The 17,986-nt window shown below is 41.0% G+C and overlaps 2 protein-coding genes across 13 annotated transcripts in view; both read left to right on the top strand.

Annotated features, from left to right (window-relative positions):
- Window positions 1-6,815, top strand: part of LOC135112187 (serine protease nudel-like) — a 36,931-nt gene extending 30,116 nt beyond the window's left edge. For all 11 annotated transcript variants that reach the window (XM_064026297.1, XM_064026294.1, XM_064026299.1 and 8 more), the window contains 2 exons: window positions 2,465-2,593; window positions 6,169-6,815. In XM_064026297.1, the coding sequence (XP_063882367.1) occupies window positions 2,465-2,593; window positions 6,169-6,451 (412 nt within the window). In that variant the 3' untranslated portion in view covers window positions 6,452-6,815. The remainder of the gene's footprint in view (window positions 1-2,464; window positions 2,594-6,168) is intronic.
- Window positions 6,816-7,930: 1,115 nt separating this feature from the next.
- LOC135112181 (techylectin-5A-like) lies at window positions 7,931-17,911 on the top strand. Of its 2 annotated transcripts, XM_064026279.1 has the most exons (6): window positions 7,931-8,143; window positions 8,244-8,958; window positions 10,076-10,180; window positions 11,302-11,414; window positions 14,701-14,865; window positions 16,200-17,911. In XM_064026279.1, exons 2-6 carry the CDS (start codon window positions 8,245-8,247, stop codon window positions 16,540-16,542), a joined length of 1,440 nt encoding a protein of 479 aa, XP_063882349.1. In that variant the 5' UTR covers window positions 7,931-8,143; window position 8,244; the 3' UTR covers window positions 16,543-17,911. The 2 variants fall into 2 exon arrangements, with proteins under 2 accessions (XP_063882349.1, XP_063882348.1); XM_064026278.1 differs by having other exon boundaries at window positions 7,931-8,958.
- The last annotated feature ends 75 nt before the right edge of the window (window positions 17,912-17,986 follow it).

Raw genomic sequence — 17,986 nt, 5'->3', positions numbered from 1 at the left:
ACTTTAGATAGGCAGGAAATTAGAACAATAGGACGGTAGTTTGAGGGATTAGAACGGTCACCCTTTTAAGGAACAGGCTGAATGTAGGCAAACTTCCAGAAAGAAGGAATGGTAGATGTTGACAGACAGAGATGAAAGAGTTTCACTAAGCAAGGTGCAAGCACGGAGGCACAGTTTCGGAGTACAATAAGAGGGACACCATCAGGTCCATAAGCCCTCTGAGGGTTAAGACCAGCTAGGGCATGGAAAACATCATTGCGAAGAATTTTAATATGTAGCATGTAGTTAGCGGGTGGAGGAGAAGGAGGAACAAGCCCTGAATCGTCCAAGGTAGAGTTTTTAGCAAAGGTCTGAGCGAAGAGTTCAGCTTTAGAGATAGATGTGATAGCAATGATGCCATCTGGTTGAAATAAATGAGGGGAAGAAGAAGTAAAGTTATTGGAGATATTTTTGGCTAGATGCCGAAGTCACGAGGGGAGTTAGATCTTGAAAGATTTTGACACTTCTGTTAATGAAGAGTTTTTGGCTAGTTGGAGAATAGACTTGGCACGATTCCGGGCAGCAATATAAAGCGCATGAGACTCTGGTGATGGAAGGCTTAAGTTCCTTTTGTGGGCCACCTCTCTTTCATGTATAGCACAAGAGCAAGCTGTGCTAAACCAAAGTTTGGAAGGTTTAGGTCGAGGAAAAAGAGCTATCAGAGCTATCAGCTATCAGAGGCAAAACGCCAGAGGCACCTCCGCTTTTGGGAATCCTGAGGAGGGATTGGAGCGATAACACAATATACAGATATGAGATTGTGACCGGAGGAGCCCAATAGAGAAAAGAGGGTGACAGGATAAGCAGGATTAGAGGTTAAGAAAAGGTTAAGAATGTTGGGCGTATTTCCAAGACGGTCAGGAATACGAGTAGGCTGTTGCACCAATTGCTCTAGGTTGTGGAGGATAGTTTACCAGGATGGTTAGTGAAGGGAGACAAAAGGCGAAGCTGGTGGTGAACATTGAAGTTTCCAAGAATGGAGATCTTCGCAAAAGGGAAGGGAGTCAGAATATGCTCTACTTTGGAAGACAAGTAGTCAAAGAATTTCTTGTAGTCAAAGGAGTTAGGTGAGAGGTATACAGTACAGATGAATTTAGTTTAAGAGTAACTTTGTTGTTATAGCCAGATGATGGGAAACGAAGAAGTTTCAAGAGCGTGGGCACGGGACCAGGTTAAGTCGTTGCGCACATAGACGCAACATCCAACTTTGGATTGAAAATGAGGAAAGAGAAAGTAAGAGGGAACAGAAAAGGGGCTATCGTCAGTTGCCTCAGACACCTGAGTTTCAGTGAGGAAAAAATGACAACGTTTAGAAGAGGAGAGTTGGTGTTCTACAGATTGAAAATTAGATCTAAGACCGCGAATGTTGCAGAAGTTAATGAAAAAAAAGTTGATGGGAGGGCAGCGTCAAGACATTTAGGGTCGATATCAGAATGGCAATCCGACTTGGGGATATTTGTGGTCCCCTCCTCAGATGGGGACTCTGAGGCTGGTGTAGGAGCCGCCATGATAATTTTGAATTTTTAGTGAAGGGATTGTGTGTAATTAGGTGTTTGTAGTTTTGTGTGAAGGAAGAGAGTTGTCTTCAGAGGACAGGCTGTGACTGCACCCTTGTGTTGTGAGACACAAAGGGAAACGCTCTGTGAGGTCACAGCTGGGTTTATTGATAAGTTGACAGCACCCCATGATCCAGTGCTTTAGACCTTACTGGGAGTAATTATCGTTTCGTCAGGTACCTACTGCACACGTGTGTGTGTGTGTGTGTGTGTGTGTGTTGTGATTGGCGGAGATTATTTTCTTCCTTTGACGTTCTTGAATTTGCTAAAAGGATGATGATGATGGTAGTATGTAGTAACAGCAATACTGGTGGTGGTGGTAGTAGTAGTAGTAGTAGTAGTAGTAGTAGTAGTAGTAGTAGCACCAGCAGCAGAGGCAGTAGTGTCAGCATAAGTATTAGTAGCAGTATCGGCAGTAGTGATAGTATTAGTATCGGCATAAATAATAAAAGTAGTAGCACTTGAAGTAGTTGTAGTAAGTGTAGCAGTTGTAGAAACAGCAATAGTAGTAGTAGTAGTAGTAGTAGTAGTAGTAACAGTAGTAATATAAGTAGTAGCAGTACTGACAGCAGTAATAGTAGCAGTAGCAGCACTATCAGCAGAAGTAGCAACATTTACATTTGTAGTAGTTGTAGCAAGAGCAGCAACAGTAGCAGAAATAACAGCAGTAATAGCAGCAGCAGCAGCAGCAGCAGCAGTAGTAGTAGTATATTAGTAGTAGTAGTAGTAGTGGTAGCAGTAGCAACAGCAGTAGTAGTAGTAGTAGTAGTATGATAGAAGTTACAGTAGAGGTTTATGTTGTTATTAGCTATTGCTGTTGTGTGGTAGATAACATTGCGTTCCTAAAATGTTTATTGTCGCTCCTGCAGCTCCAAGCCTCTGAAGTGTGTATCGAAGGAGAGGGTGTGTGACGAGACGAGGGACTGTCCCGAGGGTGAGGACGAGGCTTTCTGCGTCACCCTGGTGCCTCATCTCAGACTGGAGGAGGACGTGTTAGGGTGAGATTTGGAATGAAGGACTGAGTAAAAGAGGAGAGTTGGAAATTCAGAGCGGAGCTGCGGTTTTACTTTGGTTTCAATAATCATTTAGGTTGATTTTTACGTGTTAGAGTAAGTCTGAAGTATTAAAGTGAGTTTTAATTATCAGGATGACTCTTTAAGTATCAGGATGTCTTAAGTAATATTGTTATTTTTTTATGTAAGAGGAGAAGTGGCAAAAAAAAAAAAAAAAAAAAAAAAACTGAGGTGCCAATCCCAAAATAAGGCCAAAAGTGTCACCCAAGGTTTTGGGACGTCTTCAAACCTTCCTTTTGAAAGGGTTCAAGTCACAGGAGAGAAAAAATAAAAAAGCAGGCAAGCATTTCCAGCGTTCACCAGAAAAAAGGGATGAGTGATTGAGGATACTGGCTCTCGCATTAGAGAGGCGGAGAGATGAGAAAGTCTTGTGCAGTAATGCCGCGGGAAGAAGGCATGCACTTAGGAAGATCTGAAGAGCAGTCAGCATGAAAATCGCTGTAGACGATAGCAAGAGATGCGGCGATGAGAGAGAAGTTGAAGACAGACAGTTCGAGGAGAGGAGTTATAAGACAAAATGCTTTTGATTCCACTCTTTCTAGAAGAACAGTGTGAGTGAAACCTCACCATACATGAGAAGCATAATCCATACATGGGTGGATAAGGTTCCTGTGCAAAGTTAGCAGGTGGGAGGGTGCAGAAAACTGGCGAAGGCGACTCAGAACACCTAAATTCATAAAAGTTGTTTTAGCTAAAGATGACGTGAAATTTCCAATATAGATTATTAAAGGACAGACCGAGGATCTTCAGTATAAAAGAGAGGGACAGATACGCGTCATTGAAGAAGAGGAAATAGTTATCTGCAAGATTGTATGGGAGTTGATATATGGAGAAATAGATTTTTTTTTTTTTTTTTTTTTGAGGCACTGAACAATCATAGCTGGGCACGATAACAAAAAAAAAAAAACTAACCGATAAATCGATAACGATAGCCTTATCGGCGACTGGAAACTTCACATCTCATCTCTAGCTAAAACAGCTTCTATGAATTTAGGTGTTCTGAGACGTCTCCGCCAGTTTTTCTCACCCCCCCCAGCTGCTAACTCTGTACAAGGGCCTTATCCGTCCATGTATGGAGTATGCTTCACATGTCTGGGGAGGTTCCACTCATACTGCTCTTCTAGACAGGGTGGAATCAAAAGCTTTTCGTTTCATCAACTCCTCTCCTCTAACTGACTGTCTTCAGCCTCTCTCTCACTGCCGCAATGTTGCATATCTAGCTGTCTTCTACCGCTATTTTCATGCTAACTGCTCTTCTGATCTTGCTAACTGCATGCCTCCCCTCCTTCCGCGGCCTCGCTGCACAAGACTTTCTTCTTTCTCTCACCCCTATTCTGTCCACCTCTTTAACGCAAGAGTTAAACAGTATTCTCAATCATTCATGCCTTTCTCTGGTAAACTCTGGAACTCCCTGCCTGCTTCTGTATTTCCACCTTCCTAAATACTTGAATTCCTTCAAGAGGGAGGTTTCAAGACACTTATTCATCAATTTTTGACCACTGCTTTGACCCTTTTTTGGGACTGGCATTTCAGTGGGCATTTTTTTTTATTAGATTTTTGTTGCCCTTGGCCAGTGTCTTTCCTACATAAAAAAAAAAAAAATAAATAAATAAAACACACACACACACACACACACACACACAGACATAAGAAACATAAGAACATAAGAAATAAGGGAAGCTGCAAGAAGCGACCAGGCTTACACGTGGCAGTCCCTGTATGAAACACTCCTACCTATTTCCATCTGCTATCCCCATCCATAAACTTGTCTAATCTTTTCTTAAAGCTCTCTAGTGTCCTAGCACTAACTACATGATTACTGAGTCCATTCCACTCATCTACCACTCTATTTGAGAACCAATTTTTTCCTATCTCCTTCCTAAACCTAAATTTTTCAAGCTTGAACCCGTTATTTCTTGTTCTACCCTGGTTGCTGATCCTAAGAATTTTGCTTACATCTCCCTTGTTATAACCCTTATACCACTTAAAGACTTCTATCAGGTCCCCTCTTAACCTACGTCTCTCTAAAGAATGTAAATTTAACAGCTTCAACCTCACCTCGTAAGGAATACTCCTCATCCCCTGTATCCTTTTAGTCATTCTCCTCTGTACTGATTCTAATAGACCTATATCTTTCCTGTAATGTGGGGACCAGAACTGCACCGCATAGTCTAGATGAGGTCTGACCAGCGCCAAGTATAACTTTAATATTACTTCCGGCCTTCTACTTTTAACTCTCCTAAAAAAGAATCCTAGTACCCTATTTGCCTTGTTTTTGGCTTCTATGCATTGTTTCCCTAGACGGAGTTCAGAGCTAACTATAACTCCTAAATCTTTCTCGTACCCTGTACCTACCAGAGTTTGGTTGTCAAATGTGTATCTATTGTGTGGGTTTCCTCTACCTACGCTAAGCACTTTGCATTTATTGATATTAAATTCCATTTGCCATCTATCCGTCCATTCATTCATTCTATCTAAGTCTGCCTACAAAGGGATGGCATCCGATTCTGACCTAATTAATCTAGCTATCTTTGTGTCATCCGCAAATTTACTAACATCACTACTAATTCCACTATCCAAGTCATTGATATACATTAGAAATAACGATGGCCCTAATACTGATCCCTGTGGTATCCCACTAATTACATGACCCCACTCGGATTTCGAGCCGTTTATTACCACTCTCTGTCGCCTGTTACCAAGCCATGACCCTATCCAGCCTAACACCTTCCCATCTATCCCGTGTGCCCTAACCTTTCTCAGGAGCCTTTGATAGGGTACCTTGTCAAATGCTTTACTAAAGTCCAGATATAAGATATCATAACCATCACAAATATCATAACTATCACTGACAGACATATCATAAGATATCATAACTATCACAAGAAGATATCATAACTATGACAAATATCATAACTATCACAGACACACACACACACACACACACACACACACACACACACACACACACATAGATTTCACATATTTCCTTTATTCTTCTCTGGAAGCATGGAAAAGTTCCAGCATCCTGCAGAGGCTGACAGCTGCAACATGAGGGACTAAAGCTGCTTCACTTCTTCCAAGCACACACACACACAGACACACACACACACACACACACACACACACACACACACACACACACACACACACACACACACACACACACACACACACACACAGAGACAGACAGACACACACACACACACACACACACACACACACACACACACACACACACACACACACACACACACACACACACACACACAAACAGAGACAGACACACACACACACACACACACACACACACACACACACACACACACACACACACACACACACACACACACACACACACACACACACTGCCTTTTGGAACCTATCACAAAAAAAAAAACGTGTATATAAAGAAAAACAAGAACCTTATTATATCTGAAAATCCCAATTACCAAACCTCTGACCACCTGAAGATACTTACATTTCTGCCCCTCCTATAGGAATCCCAAGTCCTACCCCAGCGGGTTCCTGATGATCCGTGTTTCTGGTAAATGGTTCACCTACGACTATGCATTATGGAAGAGTTACCTGTCCCACCTGATCTGCCTGCAACTAGGATTCTCCCAGGCAGAGGAGACTAGTGTGAAGTTTCTGTCGAATGATCATGTGAGGAGAGCACGTGGCGAGGCCCACGGGAGAGAGAGAAATGAAAAAGTGGAGCATGAACCAAGGCACGAGAAATCTTTGATGAAGGTTGTGTGGATACAGTGTTTAACATCATAGTAGTTATCCTCCTCTTCCCTCCGTACTTTCTTGACTCTCTCTTCTTGTATATCTCTTCCAATTTCAGTTTTCTTCCTCCTCCTCTTCTTATTCTTCCTCTTCCTCGTATTGTTCCTTATCATCACCATCATCATAATCATTACATTCTTCTTACTTCTACTACTATTATCATTTCATTTCCTCATTTTACTTCTACTACTACTACTACTACTACTACTACCACTACTACTACTACTACTACTACTACTACTACTACTACTACTACTACTACTAGAAGAAGCCAGAAGATTGGTAATTAGTGCGTATTTTTAATTATTGCTTTGTCAAAATCTAACCCTAAATATATGCGATACATACACAACAACGAACTTTAAATTAATGACTTCCCTATTTTATTTATTTGTTTATTTATTTTTTATACGCAGTTTGAACCACGGCTATAATTACTGTGAGTCAAAGCCCATATTTTGAAACGCTTCAGGCTCTCATAACAACTATTTCTAAGGCTACAAGCCACAGAGGCAATTAGTCACATCCTCATACATATTTTACCACGGATTATGCAGACTCGTTGTTAAACTACTGCTTCAGTAATGAAACCAGACTTTCATGCCCTAATAACTTCCACTGGAGCTTATTAATAATAGTCGAGAAAAGACTCAGAGGACACTCATAAAAATAAAGCGGTTGAAGTGAGTAATTCTGACGAACATTATTACTGTACTGAAGAGTGAGTGGAGGAGTGTGTCAAGGACTTCCCAGTGTGTGTGTGTGTGTGTGATAAAGGAGTAGATGAGGGCGGGAGGAATGACTCTACAAGTGCTAAAGTAGATTTAATCAGACCACACGTAGACTTGCATTATCTGTGAACACCACACTTATTTATTTTTAATTATTATTATGTTATACATTACCTCAGACATTCGGTTATGATCTTTTAGTCCGACAATATTAATCGACGAGACTCCTGTGAATCTGTTTCTGTAATCATGTTGGCTTTCATATATATATATATATATATATATATATATATATATATATATATATATATATATATATATATATATATATATATATATATATATATATATATATATATATATTTTTTTTTTTTTTTTTTTTTTTTTTTTTTTCCCTCGTGTCTTTGTCACTTATCGTCTGTTCCCCTCTCTCCTCTTTCACCACGTGCTTATTCCCTTCCCTTGCCATGTGCCCTCTTCCCTCCCCAGTTACAAGGCCTCTTTCCTCGCCCTCCCTCTTTGTTTATTATCCTAAGCGGAATTTTCCTCCTCTCCCTCTCCATTAAGGTCTCTCTCTCTCTCTCTCTCTCTCTCTCTCTCTCTCTCTCTCTCTCTCTCTCTCTCTCTCTCTCTCTCTCTCTCTCTCTCTCTCTCTCTCTCTCTCTCCTCACTAGCACGCCATCTCCTCCCCTCCCCTGCCCCCTAATTGCACCACCCTACTCTTGGCCTTGGTTTATTCTTGGAGACTCAGTGCCCGCCGCGCTCTCCTATAGTTCAGATACACCTCCCACCTCGCCTCCTGCACCTCCAACCTCCATCCTCTTCGTCGCTCACGGACTGACTTTCTCAGCTCCTTCGATTCCAATTTTTCTACTTCCAGAATTTTTGTTTCTTTTTATCTCCCCTGTTCCTGTTGTGGGTTCATCGCAAGGCTGTGACGTGAACAGCAGGTGTGAGTTTTCCCGACTATCATTTTCAATATTTTTGTGTGCTTTGGGTTCTGCAAAACGCCAAATACTACTAATAAGGTAACAGTGGAGTTTACGACGCAGGATGAAGTCCAAAACGAGTAGGCACTGGCATCCCATCGGAGTGGCCGCGATGGTCCTCTGCGTCACAGTCTCGTGCGCATCCACTTCGGACGACGATTACTCGTATGTGAGCACGGACTTAGATGACCCCCTGCAGCCTGTGTGGGATACACTGGATAGACTGCCCAGCGAGGTGAGCGAAGCTGTCATGAGAACCATCGGCATTCAATTTAGGCTGATCAACACACAACTGAGCAGCAAGCTGCAACCCTTGACCCACGTCATGGCCACCGTGACGGGGGCTCTCCAAAGGTTGGAACAATCAACACAATCCGCCCCAGGCAACAATGAAACATATCAGCAATTATTGCACTTACAAAATACCATCCTTGACAACTTGGTGACCAAACTGGAGGTTCATATCAACTCGCAAGTGGAGGCGCTGGAGACCAAGCTTAAGGCACATATCGATGCGAAACTTTCGCCAGCTGCAAGTACAAGTGCAGTAGGCGGCGGATTGGAAACCAGAGGAAGTGAAGTTGACGCCTCTATTGCTCAAACACTGAGTGCAAACACCAGAGCCTTGGAGAATATTACTACGCACGTGCTTAAGATCAACGAAAAGATTGGCGGCTCCTCGGAAAGCGGCGACTCTTGCACTACATTACTGGACAAAGTAACGGAGCTGATGGACGGGTCTGTGGGGGCGAGTAGCGTGTGTCCCGTCGAGAACCAGGTGGGTGGTACTTACTTTTTTACCTGTATGCTTTTTTTTTTTTACAGGATCGACTCAAGCTCATAATGTCTCTTAATACAGAATTATCCTATATACCCTTAAATATGTGTATACTTTTTTCACACACCCCTTCCTCTAGTAATTTATTCCACTGATAATTTTTTTATCTGCCTGGAAAAGCGAATTTCTTCGCATCGCAAATTTCGTTTTGTAGGTATGTGTGTGTGTGTGTGTATGTGTGTGTGTGTGTGGTACTAGTAGTAGTAGTAGTAGTAGTAATAGTAGCTATTTTCATGCTAACTGCTCTTCTGATCTTGCTAACTGCATGCCTCCCCTCCTTCCGCGGCCTCGCTGCACAAGACTTTCTTCTTTCTCTCACCCCTATTTTGTCCACCTCTCTAATGCAATAGTTAACCAGTATTCTCAATCATTCATCCCTTTCTCTGGTAAACTCTGGAACTCCCTGTCTGCTTCTGTATTTCCACCTTCCTATGACTTGCATTCCTTCAAGAGGGAGGTTTCAAGACACTTATCCATCAATTTTTGACTAATGCTTTGATCCTTTTATGGGACTGGCATTTCAGTGGGCATTTTTTTATTGGATTTTTGTTGCCCTCGGCCAGTGTCCCACCTACATAAAAAAAAAAAGTAGAAATACTAGTAGTAGTAGCAGTAGCATCAACAGTAGTAGTGGTAATAGCAACAGCAGCAGCAACAGCAAAAATTGGTAATAGGGATCAAATTGTTGTAATGGTGGTGGTAGTGATGGTGATGGTTGAAGCATGTGTGATGTTGGTGGCCTCAGCTGCGGACCCACAACAGTGCCTCTTTGTATTCATGTGGTCTGCTTTTCTTTCTCTCTCTCTCTCTCTCTCTCTCTCTCTCTCTCTCTCTCTCTCTCTCTCTCTCTCTCTCTCTCTCTCTCTCTCTCTCTCTCTCTCTCTCTCTTTATGTGTGTGTGTGTGTATGTGTGTGTGTGTGTCTGTGTGTGTGTGCAAACGCGCGTGTACGTGAGTTTATGCCTGAAAGTATTTCTTAGTTTCAATAAATTCAAACCCTAAACTGTTTAAACACTCCCTTTTTCCTCATTTCATTCGTTTCGTTCTCATGCTCTCAGCGCACCGCACCTTCTGCTCTGCCGCGGGATTGCTCCGATATACACTGGGTGCAACCTGAGGGCCCAAGCGGTGTGTATGAGACCTTCCCAACCTTCGATAATAAGGTGATAAGAAGTGAACAACGATTCTTCTTTGCAAGTTCTTTTCATCGTCGACTTCCTCCTTTTCCTCTTCTCCCTACGTCTTTTCCTCCTCTTACTCGATAACTATTACTGCTCTACTACGTAAAAAGCATCCTTCAATCTCTCTCTCTCTCTCTCTCTCTCTCTCTCTCTCTCTCTCTCTCTCTCTCTCTCTCTCTCTCTCTCTCTCTCTCTCTCTCTCTCTCTCTCTCTCTCTCTCTCTCTCTCTCTCTCTCTCTCTCTCTCTCTCTCTCTCTCTCTCTCTCTCTCTCTCTCTCTATATATATATATATATATATATATATATATATATATATATATATATATATATATATATATAATATAATATAAGAACATAAGAACATAAGATATAAGGGAAGCTGCAAGAAGCGACCAGGCTTACACGTGGCAGTCCCCGTATGAAACACACTTACCTATTTCCATCTGCTATCCCCATCCATAAACTTGTCTAATCTTCTCTTAAAGCTCTCTAGTGACCTAGCACTAATTACATGATTACTGAGTGCGTTCCACTCATCTACGACTCTATTTAAGAACCAATTTTTTCCTATCTCCTTCCTAAACCTAAATTTTTCAAGCTTGAACCCGTTATTTCTTGTTTATAATATATATATATATATATATATATATATATATATATATATATATATATATATATATATATATATATATATATATATATATATATATATATATATATATATATATATATATATATATATATATATATATATATATATATATATATATATATATATATATATATAAATGTTAAATAATAAAAAGAAAATACATATGTAATCATACTACCAATATTCCCACTTTGATAGTATATATATATATATATATATATATATATATATATATATATATATATATATATATATATATATATATATATATATATATATATATATATATATATATATATATATATATATATATATATATATATATATATATATATATACACACACACACACAAACATTTTTGTAATCACACATAGGTTAAACAAATTAGCAAATGTGAAATAAGAAAAATAACTTCCCTGTGTTACTAACACCCGGCTAATCACCATCAGGCACCTGTTAATTGTTACTGTGACATGGGCCAGCCCGGTGCGAAAGATACGGGAGGTTGGACGGTCATTTTAAGGCGCCGGAACACCACCTATGGCTTGGTGAACTTTAACAGGTAAGGCGGTGAAACAGGTGATATTCTCTCTCTCTCTCTCTCTCTCTCTCTCTCTCTCTCTCTCTCTCTCTCTCTCGCTCTCTCTCTCTCTCTTTCAGCCAGATTATTAATTTATACATACTTTAAAATATGTTATACCTTCACTGTCTTTTCGTTGTTTATCCTTTAATTCGCTGAGACATAAACGGATGTGGAAAGTTTTTTTTTTTTTTTTATGTAGGAAGGACACTGGCCAAGGGTAACAAAAATCTAATAAAAAAAATGCCCACTGAAATGGCAGTCCCATAAAAGGGTCAAAGCAGTGGTCAAAAATTGATGAATAAGTGTCTTGAAACCTCCCCCTTGAAGGAATTCAAGTCATAGGAAGGTGGAAATACAGAAGCAGGCAGGGAGTTCCAGAGTTTACCAGAGAAAGGGATCAATGATTGAGAATACTGGTTAACTCTTGCGTTAGAGAGGTGGACAAAATAGGGGTGAGCGAAAGAAGAAAGTCTTGTGCAGCGAGGCCGCGGAAGGAGGGGAGGCATGCAGTTAGCAAGATCAGAAGAGCAGTTAGCATGAAAATAGCGGTAGAAGACAGCTAGATATGCAACATTGCGGCGGTGAGAGAGAGGCTGAAGACAGTCAGTTAGAGGAGAGGAGTTGATGAGACGAAAAGCTTTTGATTCCACCCTGTCTAGAAGAGCAGTATGAGTGGAACCCCCCCAGACATGTGAAGCATATCCATACATGGACGGATAAGGCCCTTGTACAGAGTTAGCAGCTGGGGGGGTGACAAAAACTGGCGGAGACGTCTCAGAACACCTAACTTCATAGAAGCTGTTTTAGCTAGAGATGACATGTGAAGTTTCCAGTTCAGATTATAAGTAAAGGACAGACCGAGGATGTTCAGTGTAGAAGAGGGGGACAGTTGAGTGTCATTGAAGAAGAGGGGATAGTTGTCTGGAAGGTTGTGTCGAGTTGATAGATGGAGGAATTGAGTTTTTGAGGCATTGAACAATACCAAGTTTGCTCTGCCCCAATCAGAAATTTTAGAAAGATCAGAAGTCAGGCGTTCTGTGGCTTCCCTGCGTGATATGTTTACCTCCTGAAGGGTTGGACGTCTATGAAAAGACGTGGAAAAGTGCAAGGTGGTATCATCAGCGTAGGAGTGGATAGGACAAGAAGTTTGGTTTAGAAGATCATTAATTAATAATAAGAAGAGAGTGGGTGACAGGACAGAGCCCTGAGGAACACCACTGTTAATAGGTTTAGGAGAAGAACAGTGACCATCTACCACAGCAGCAATAGAACGGTCAGAAAGGAAACTTGAGATGAAGTTACAGAGAGATGGATAGAAACCGTATGAGGGTAGTTTGGAAATCAAAGCTTTGTGCCAGACTCTATCAAAAGCTTTTGATATGTCCAAGGCAACAGCAAAAGTTGCACCAAAATCTCTAAAAGAGGATGACCAAGACTCAGTAAGGAAAGCCAGAAGATCACCAGTAGAGCGGCCTTGACGGAACCCATACTGGCAATCAGATAGAAGGTTGTGAAGTGATAGATGTTTAAGAATCTTCCTGTTGAGGATAGATTCAAATACTTTAGATAGGCAGGAAATTAAAGCAATAGGACGGTAGTTTGAGGGATTAGAACGGTCACCCTTTTTAGGAACAGATTGAATGTAGGCAAACTTCCAGCAAGAAGGAAAGGTAGATGTTGACAGACAGAGCTGAAAGAGTTTGACTAGGCAAGGTGCAAGCCCGGAGGCACAGTTTCGGAGAACAATAGGAGTGACCCCATCAGGTCCATAAGCCTTCCGAGGGTTTAGGCCAGCGAGGGCATGGAAAACATCATTGCGAAGAATTTTAATAGCTGGCATGAAGTAGTCAGAGGGTGGAGGAGAGGGAGGAACAAGCCCAGAATCGTCCAAGGTAGAGTTTTTGGCAAAGGTTTGAGCAAAGAGTTGAGCTTTAGAAATAGATGTGATAGCAGTGGTGCCATCTGATTGAAATAGAGAAGGGAAAGAAGAAGAAGCAAAGTTATTGGAGATATTTTTGGCTAGATGCCAGAAATCATGAGGGGAGTTAGATCTTGAAAGGTTTTGACATTTTCTGTTAATGAAGGAGTTTTTGGCTAGTTGGAGAACAGACTTGGCATGGTTCCGGGCAGAAATATAAAGTGCATGAGATTCTGGGGATGGAAGGCTTAAGTACCTTTTGTGGGCCACCTCTCTATCATGTATAGCACGAGAACAAGCTGTGTTAAACCAAGGTTTAGAAGGTTTAGGACGAGAAAAAGAGTGAGGAATGTATGCCTCCATGCCAGACACTATCACCTCTGTTATGCGCTCAGCACACAAAGACTGGTCTCTGACACGGAAGCAGTAGTCATTCCAAGGAAAATCAGCAAAATACCTTCTCAGGTCCCCCCAACTAGCAGAGGCAAAACGCCAGAGGCACCTTCGCTTAGGGGGATCCTGAGGAGGGATTGGAGCGATAGAACAAGATAAAGATATGAGATTGTGATCGGAGGAGCCCAACGGAGAAGAAAGGGTGACAGCATAAGCAGAAGGATTAGAGGTCAGGAAAAGGTCAAGAATGTTTGGCGTATCTCCAAGACGGTCAGGAATACGAGTAGGGTGTTGCACCAATTGCTCTAGGTCATGGAGGATAGCAAAGTTGTAGGCTAGTTCACCAGGATGGTCAGTGAAGGTAGAGGAAAGCCAAAGCTGGTGGTGAACATTGAAGTCTCTAAGAATGGAGATCTCTGCAAAAGGGAAGAGGGTCAGAATGTGCTCCACTTGTGACAGATGGTTCCTTTTTACCACTCAATAGACTTAAGTCCACTTAAAACCACAACTTATGAAAAATTCCGAATAAAAGAATGCCTTCAACGGTTTTCCTTACCTGAAAAAAAAAAAAAAGAAAAAAAATTCATGCTTCATTTTTCATTTTTATATGGAGCGAAATGTAGGGAGCGTTCCCCCTCACCAATTTTCGTTATTTTGTTTTCTGTGCTGGTTTTTCTCTCCATCTCATATCAGCAGGAGAAATTTTACCATTCATATAGCAGGGCATAAATGAAGATTGCACTACTCGTATTACAGGATCTGAACTAAAGCAACTTCATTCGTATTGCAGGACTTAGGTTGAGAATGTACCATTCGTAATGCATAACCTGGGCCGAGATAACACCATTCGTATTGCAGAACCTACACCGAGATAACAAATTCGCATTGCAGATGATTACAGTACACCATCTGTATTGCAGGACTTGTCTGATATGAATTATGCACCCTTCACAGGACCTGGACTGAATACCGTACTGGCTTCGGGGATCCTGGCGAGGGGGAATGGTGGTTCGGGCTGTCTTCCCTCCACGCTCTCACCTACCGCCAGCCCTACGAGGTGGACCTTCTCCTCCACGACATTGAAAAAGGAACCTTCCACGCCCAGTACACCACCTTCAGGTAAAATTGAATACATGTACCGGTGTGAGTACAAAATCGATCACGCCCATGTTATTCTGGCGAGCGAAACTATTAATGTGTGTGTGTGTGTGTGTGTGTGTGTGTGTGTGTGTGTGTGTGTTTTAGACAAAAATCCTATATTTCATTGCAATAGACGTCAGTACCGTTGCTAATTATCTATCCCATGTAACATAATCTAACAAAGCTGCAATGTACAATCTTTTGACTCATTCTCTAAGAAACTGGAACTGTGACGGCAATGAATTACAAAGGAATACAAAGGAAAGACCAACAACGAACAGGCTTATGTAACAATGAAATAAGTTCTGCTACTGCAAAAGGGAAAGACTAGTAGTGTCTGCCAGACTAGTGTGCGTGACTTTGTAATATTAACGAGGCACGTTCGATTTTACATGATATGGAGTGAGTGACTTGAGATTTGAGCCTATCCTTAAAGTTAGGAATATCACTGGCGGGTGCAATAAGCAATAGCGAAAAAAAAATCAGTCATATACTAAAATTGGGAATAATCGGATACATACTTCAGAGAACACCAGACACACACACACACACACACACACACACACACACACACACACACACACACACACACACACACACACACACACACACAGATTTGACTTACCTTTAGGATTAATGTCAAGTATTTCCCCACCCCCAATGTACATTTTCAGTTTGTTGACTGCCTAAAGAATAAACCGTTTATTATTATTATTATTATTACACACACACACAAAGAGACTAGAAGGTACTGACATCGACGAATAGTGTGCATCAACTGAAGGAAAGACCGGATAAATTTAGATCTGAAAACAGGACCAGACGCGTGTAGCTCAAGTTCTGTAAATTACACCAAGATAAACACAAGTACGTATATAAACTCTCTCTCTCTCTCTCTCTCTCTCTCTCTCTCTCTCTCTCTCTCTCTCTCTCTCTCTCTCTCTCTCTCTCTCTCTCTCTCTCTCAAGCGTTTATAATTTAATACCATCCCCAACAGTCACTCTATTCCCAACAAATAAATTACAAACTGTAAATTACGTAACTGTTCTTTTCTTTATAATACTTATTATTTTTTTAATGATACTACTAGTAAAGTCTAGTTTAAGGAAATTACCTAGATAGCCTATGAAAGACCCAAAGGTTAGATGATGCTTGAAATCCCATAAAATCCTTTGTAATACCTTTAATTTAGCAATCATGTTACAACTACCGCATTCTCACTCTTTTACATACATTATCGTGTTACTCTCTCTACCGTACGCTCAGATATCTGGAACTTTTAATTTAACTCACTCGCTCACTCTCTCTTGCAGAGTGGAGGACGAGGCACATGCTTACAAGTTAATCTTAGGTGGCTTTTCTGGAAACCTGACTCACGACGCCCTCACCTCCAAGCACAACGGGTCGCCTTTTAGCACCTGGGATAAAGACAACGACTCCTGGGGAAGTGGAAACTGCGGCCAGAGCAACGGTGGCGGCTGGTGGTTCAACAACTGCCACTTCACCACCCTGACAGCACCTTTCCCAACCTCCGCGAACAGAAACGCGAGAACAATTCGCTGGCTGGAGGACGACTGGCTGGTGTTGGATGATGTCACTTTAAAAATACGACCCTTTAACTACGCGGAGAGATTCAACGTTCACACTTTAGGCTAAAGAAAAAAAATGTATGTTTTACCTGTACATTTGTAATGCAGAGACGTTTAAACTCGTCTAAACTAAATTTAGACATTGATGATTATTAAGATGTCACATACGTCGATTGTCCTGTTGGGGATTAGATTCTCGACTCTCTCTCTCTCTCTCTCTCTCTCTCTCTCTCTCTCTCTCTCTCTCTCTCCTATATTTAATCCCTTTATATATAGATTTTTTTTTTTTTCATTTATCATTGTTTTCTTTTTAGCTGACGCATAGCACCTTCACCATGTATATTACTTACGCAAGCTTTTTACCTAGTTTTGAAATGCAAGGTGACCTTAATGTTTTGATGGAAGAGATGGTTGTGGCAAACAGTGTACACATGTTTAAAGAGACACTGGATAAATATGGTTATGGAGACAAGACAAGATGAGCTTTGGCTCATGCCCTGTACAATACAACTAGGTAAATACAACTAGGTAGATACACACAGAACAGCTGACACCTGCATTAGATTATCAATTAACAGACCTGACCTCACCTACCAGCCACCAGACCTGGCCTCACTTCATCCCTACTCACACCTGCCTTCTTAGTCAGTTAGAGGGTAGGCTAGTTTACCAGGATGGTCAGTAAAGGGAGAGGAAAGCCAAAGCAGGTGGTGAACACTAAAGTCTTCAAGAATGGAGATCTCTGCAAAAGGGAAAAGAGTCAGAATGTGCTCCACTTTGGAAGTTAAGTAGTCAAATAATTTCTTATAGTCAGAGGAGTTAGGTGAGAGGTATACAGCACAGATAAATTCTATTTGAGAGTGACTGTAGTTGTAGCCAGATGGTGGAAAACTTGGAAGATTCAAGAGCGTGGGCATGAGAGCAGGTTAAGTCGTTGTGCACAAAAATGCAACATCCAGCTTTAGGTTGAAAATGAGGATAGAGAAAGAAGGATGGAACAGAAAGGAGCTACTCTCAGTTGCCTTAGACACCTGTGTTTCAGTGAGGAAAAGAAGATAAGGTTTAGAAGAAGAGAGGTGATGTTCTACAGATTGAAAATTAGATCTAAGACCGCGAATGTTGCAGAAGTTAATGAAGAAAAAGTTCAGGGGGGATGTCAAGACACTTAGGGTTATTATCAGAAAAGGAGTCTGACCTGGGGACATTTGTGTCGCCCTCCCCAGATGGAGACTAAATAAATAAAATAATAAACAATTGAATATATTTTAAATAAATAAACTGTCGCTGTGTATCTGTCGCTGGCTAACTGAAAAAAAAAAACTTAAAAATAGTATTGCGGCCCGCCCACAAACTTAAATCTACTTTCCTTCATGATTCTCACTTTCCTTCTTCTGTCAAACGTCTTCTTTTTCCCTCACCTAACTCCTATATATATATATATATATATATATATATATATATATATATATATATATATATATATATATATATATATATATATATATATATAT

Source organism: Scylla paramamosain, chromosome 23 (genome assembly GCF_035594125.1).
Source record: "Scylla paramamosain isolate STU-SP2022 chromosome 23, ASM3559412v1, whole genome shotgun sequence".
Taxonomy (NCBI): domain Eukaryota; kingdom Metazoa; phylum Arthropoda; class Malacostraca; order Decapoda; family Portunidae; genus Scylla; species Scylla paramamosain.
The sequence above is the reverse complement of the archived record's forward strand: the minus strand, read 5'-3'. Positions and strand labels throughout refer to the sequence as shown.

Bases quoted from the DNA above. Each gene is read 5' to 3' on its own strand.
- LOC135112181 (XM_064026279.1), top strand. From the start codon at position 8,245: ATGAAGTCCAAAACGAGTAGGCACTGGCATCCCATCGGAGTGGCCGCG. The intron at 10,181-11,301 runs GTGATAAGAAGT...AATCACCATCAG, and splicing joins TCCCAACCTTCGATAATAAG to GCACCTGTTAATTGTTACTG. The intron at 11,415-14,700 runs GTAAGGCGGTGA...CACCCTTCACAG, and splicing joins GGCTTGGTGAACTTTAACAG to GACCTGGACTGAATACCGTA.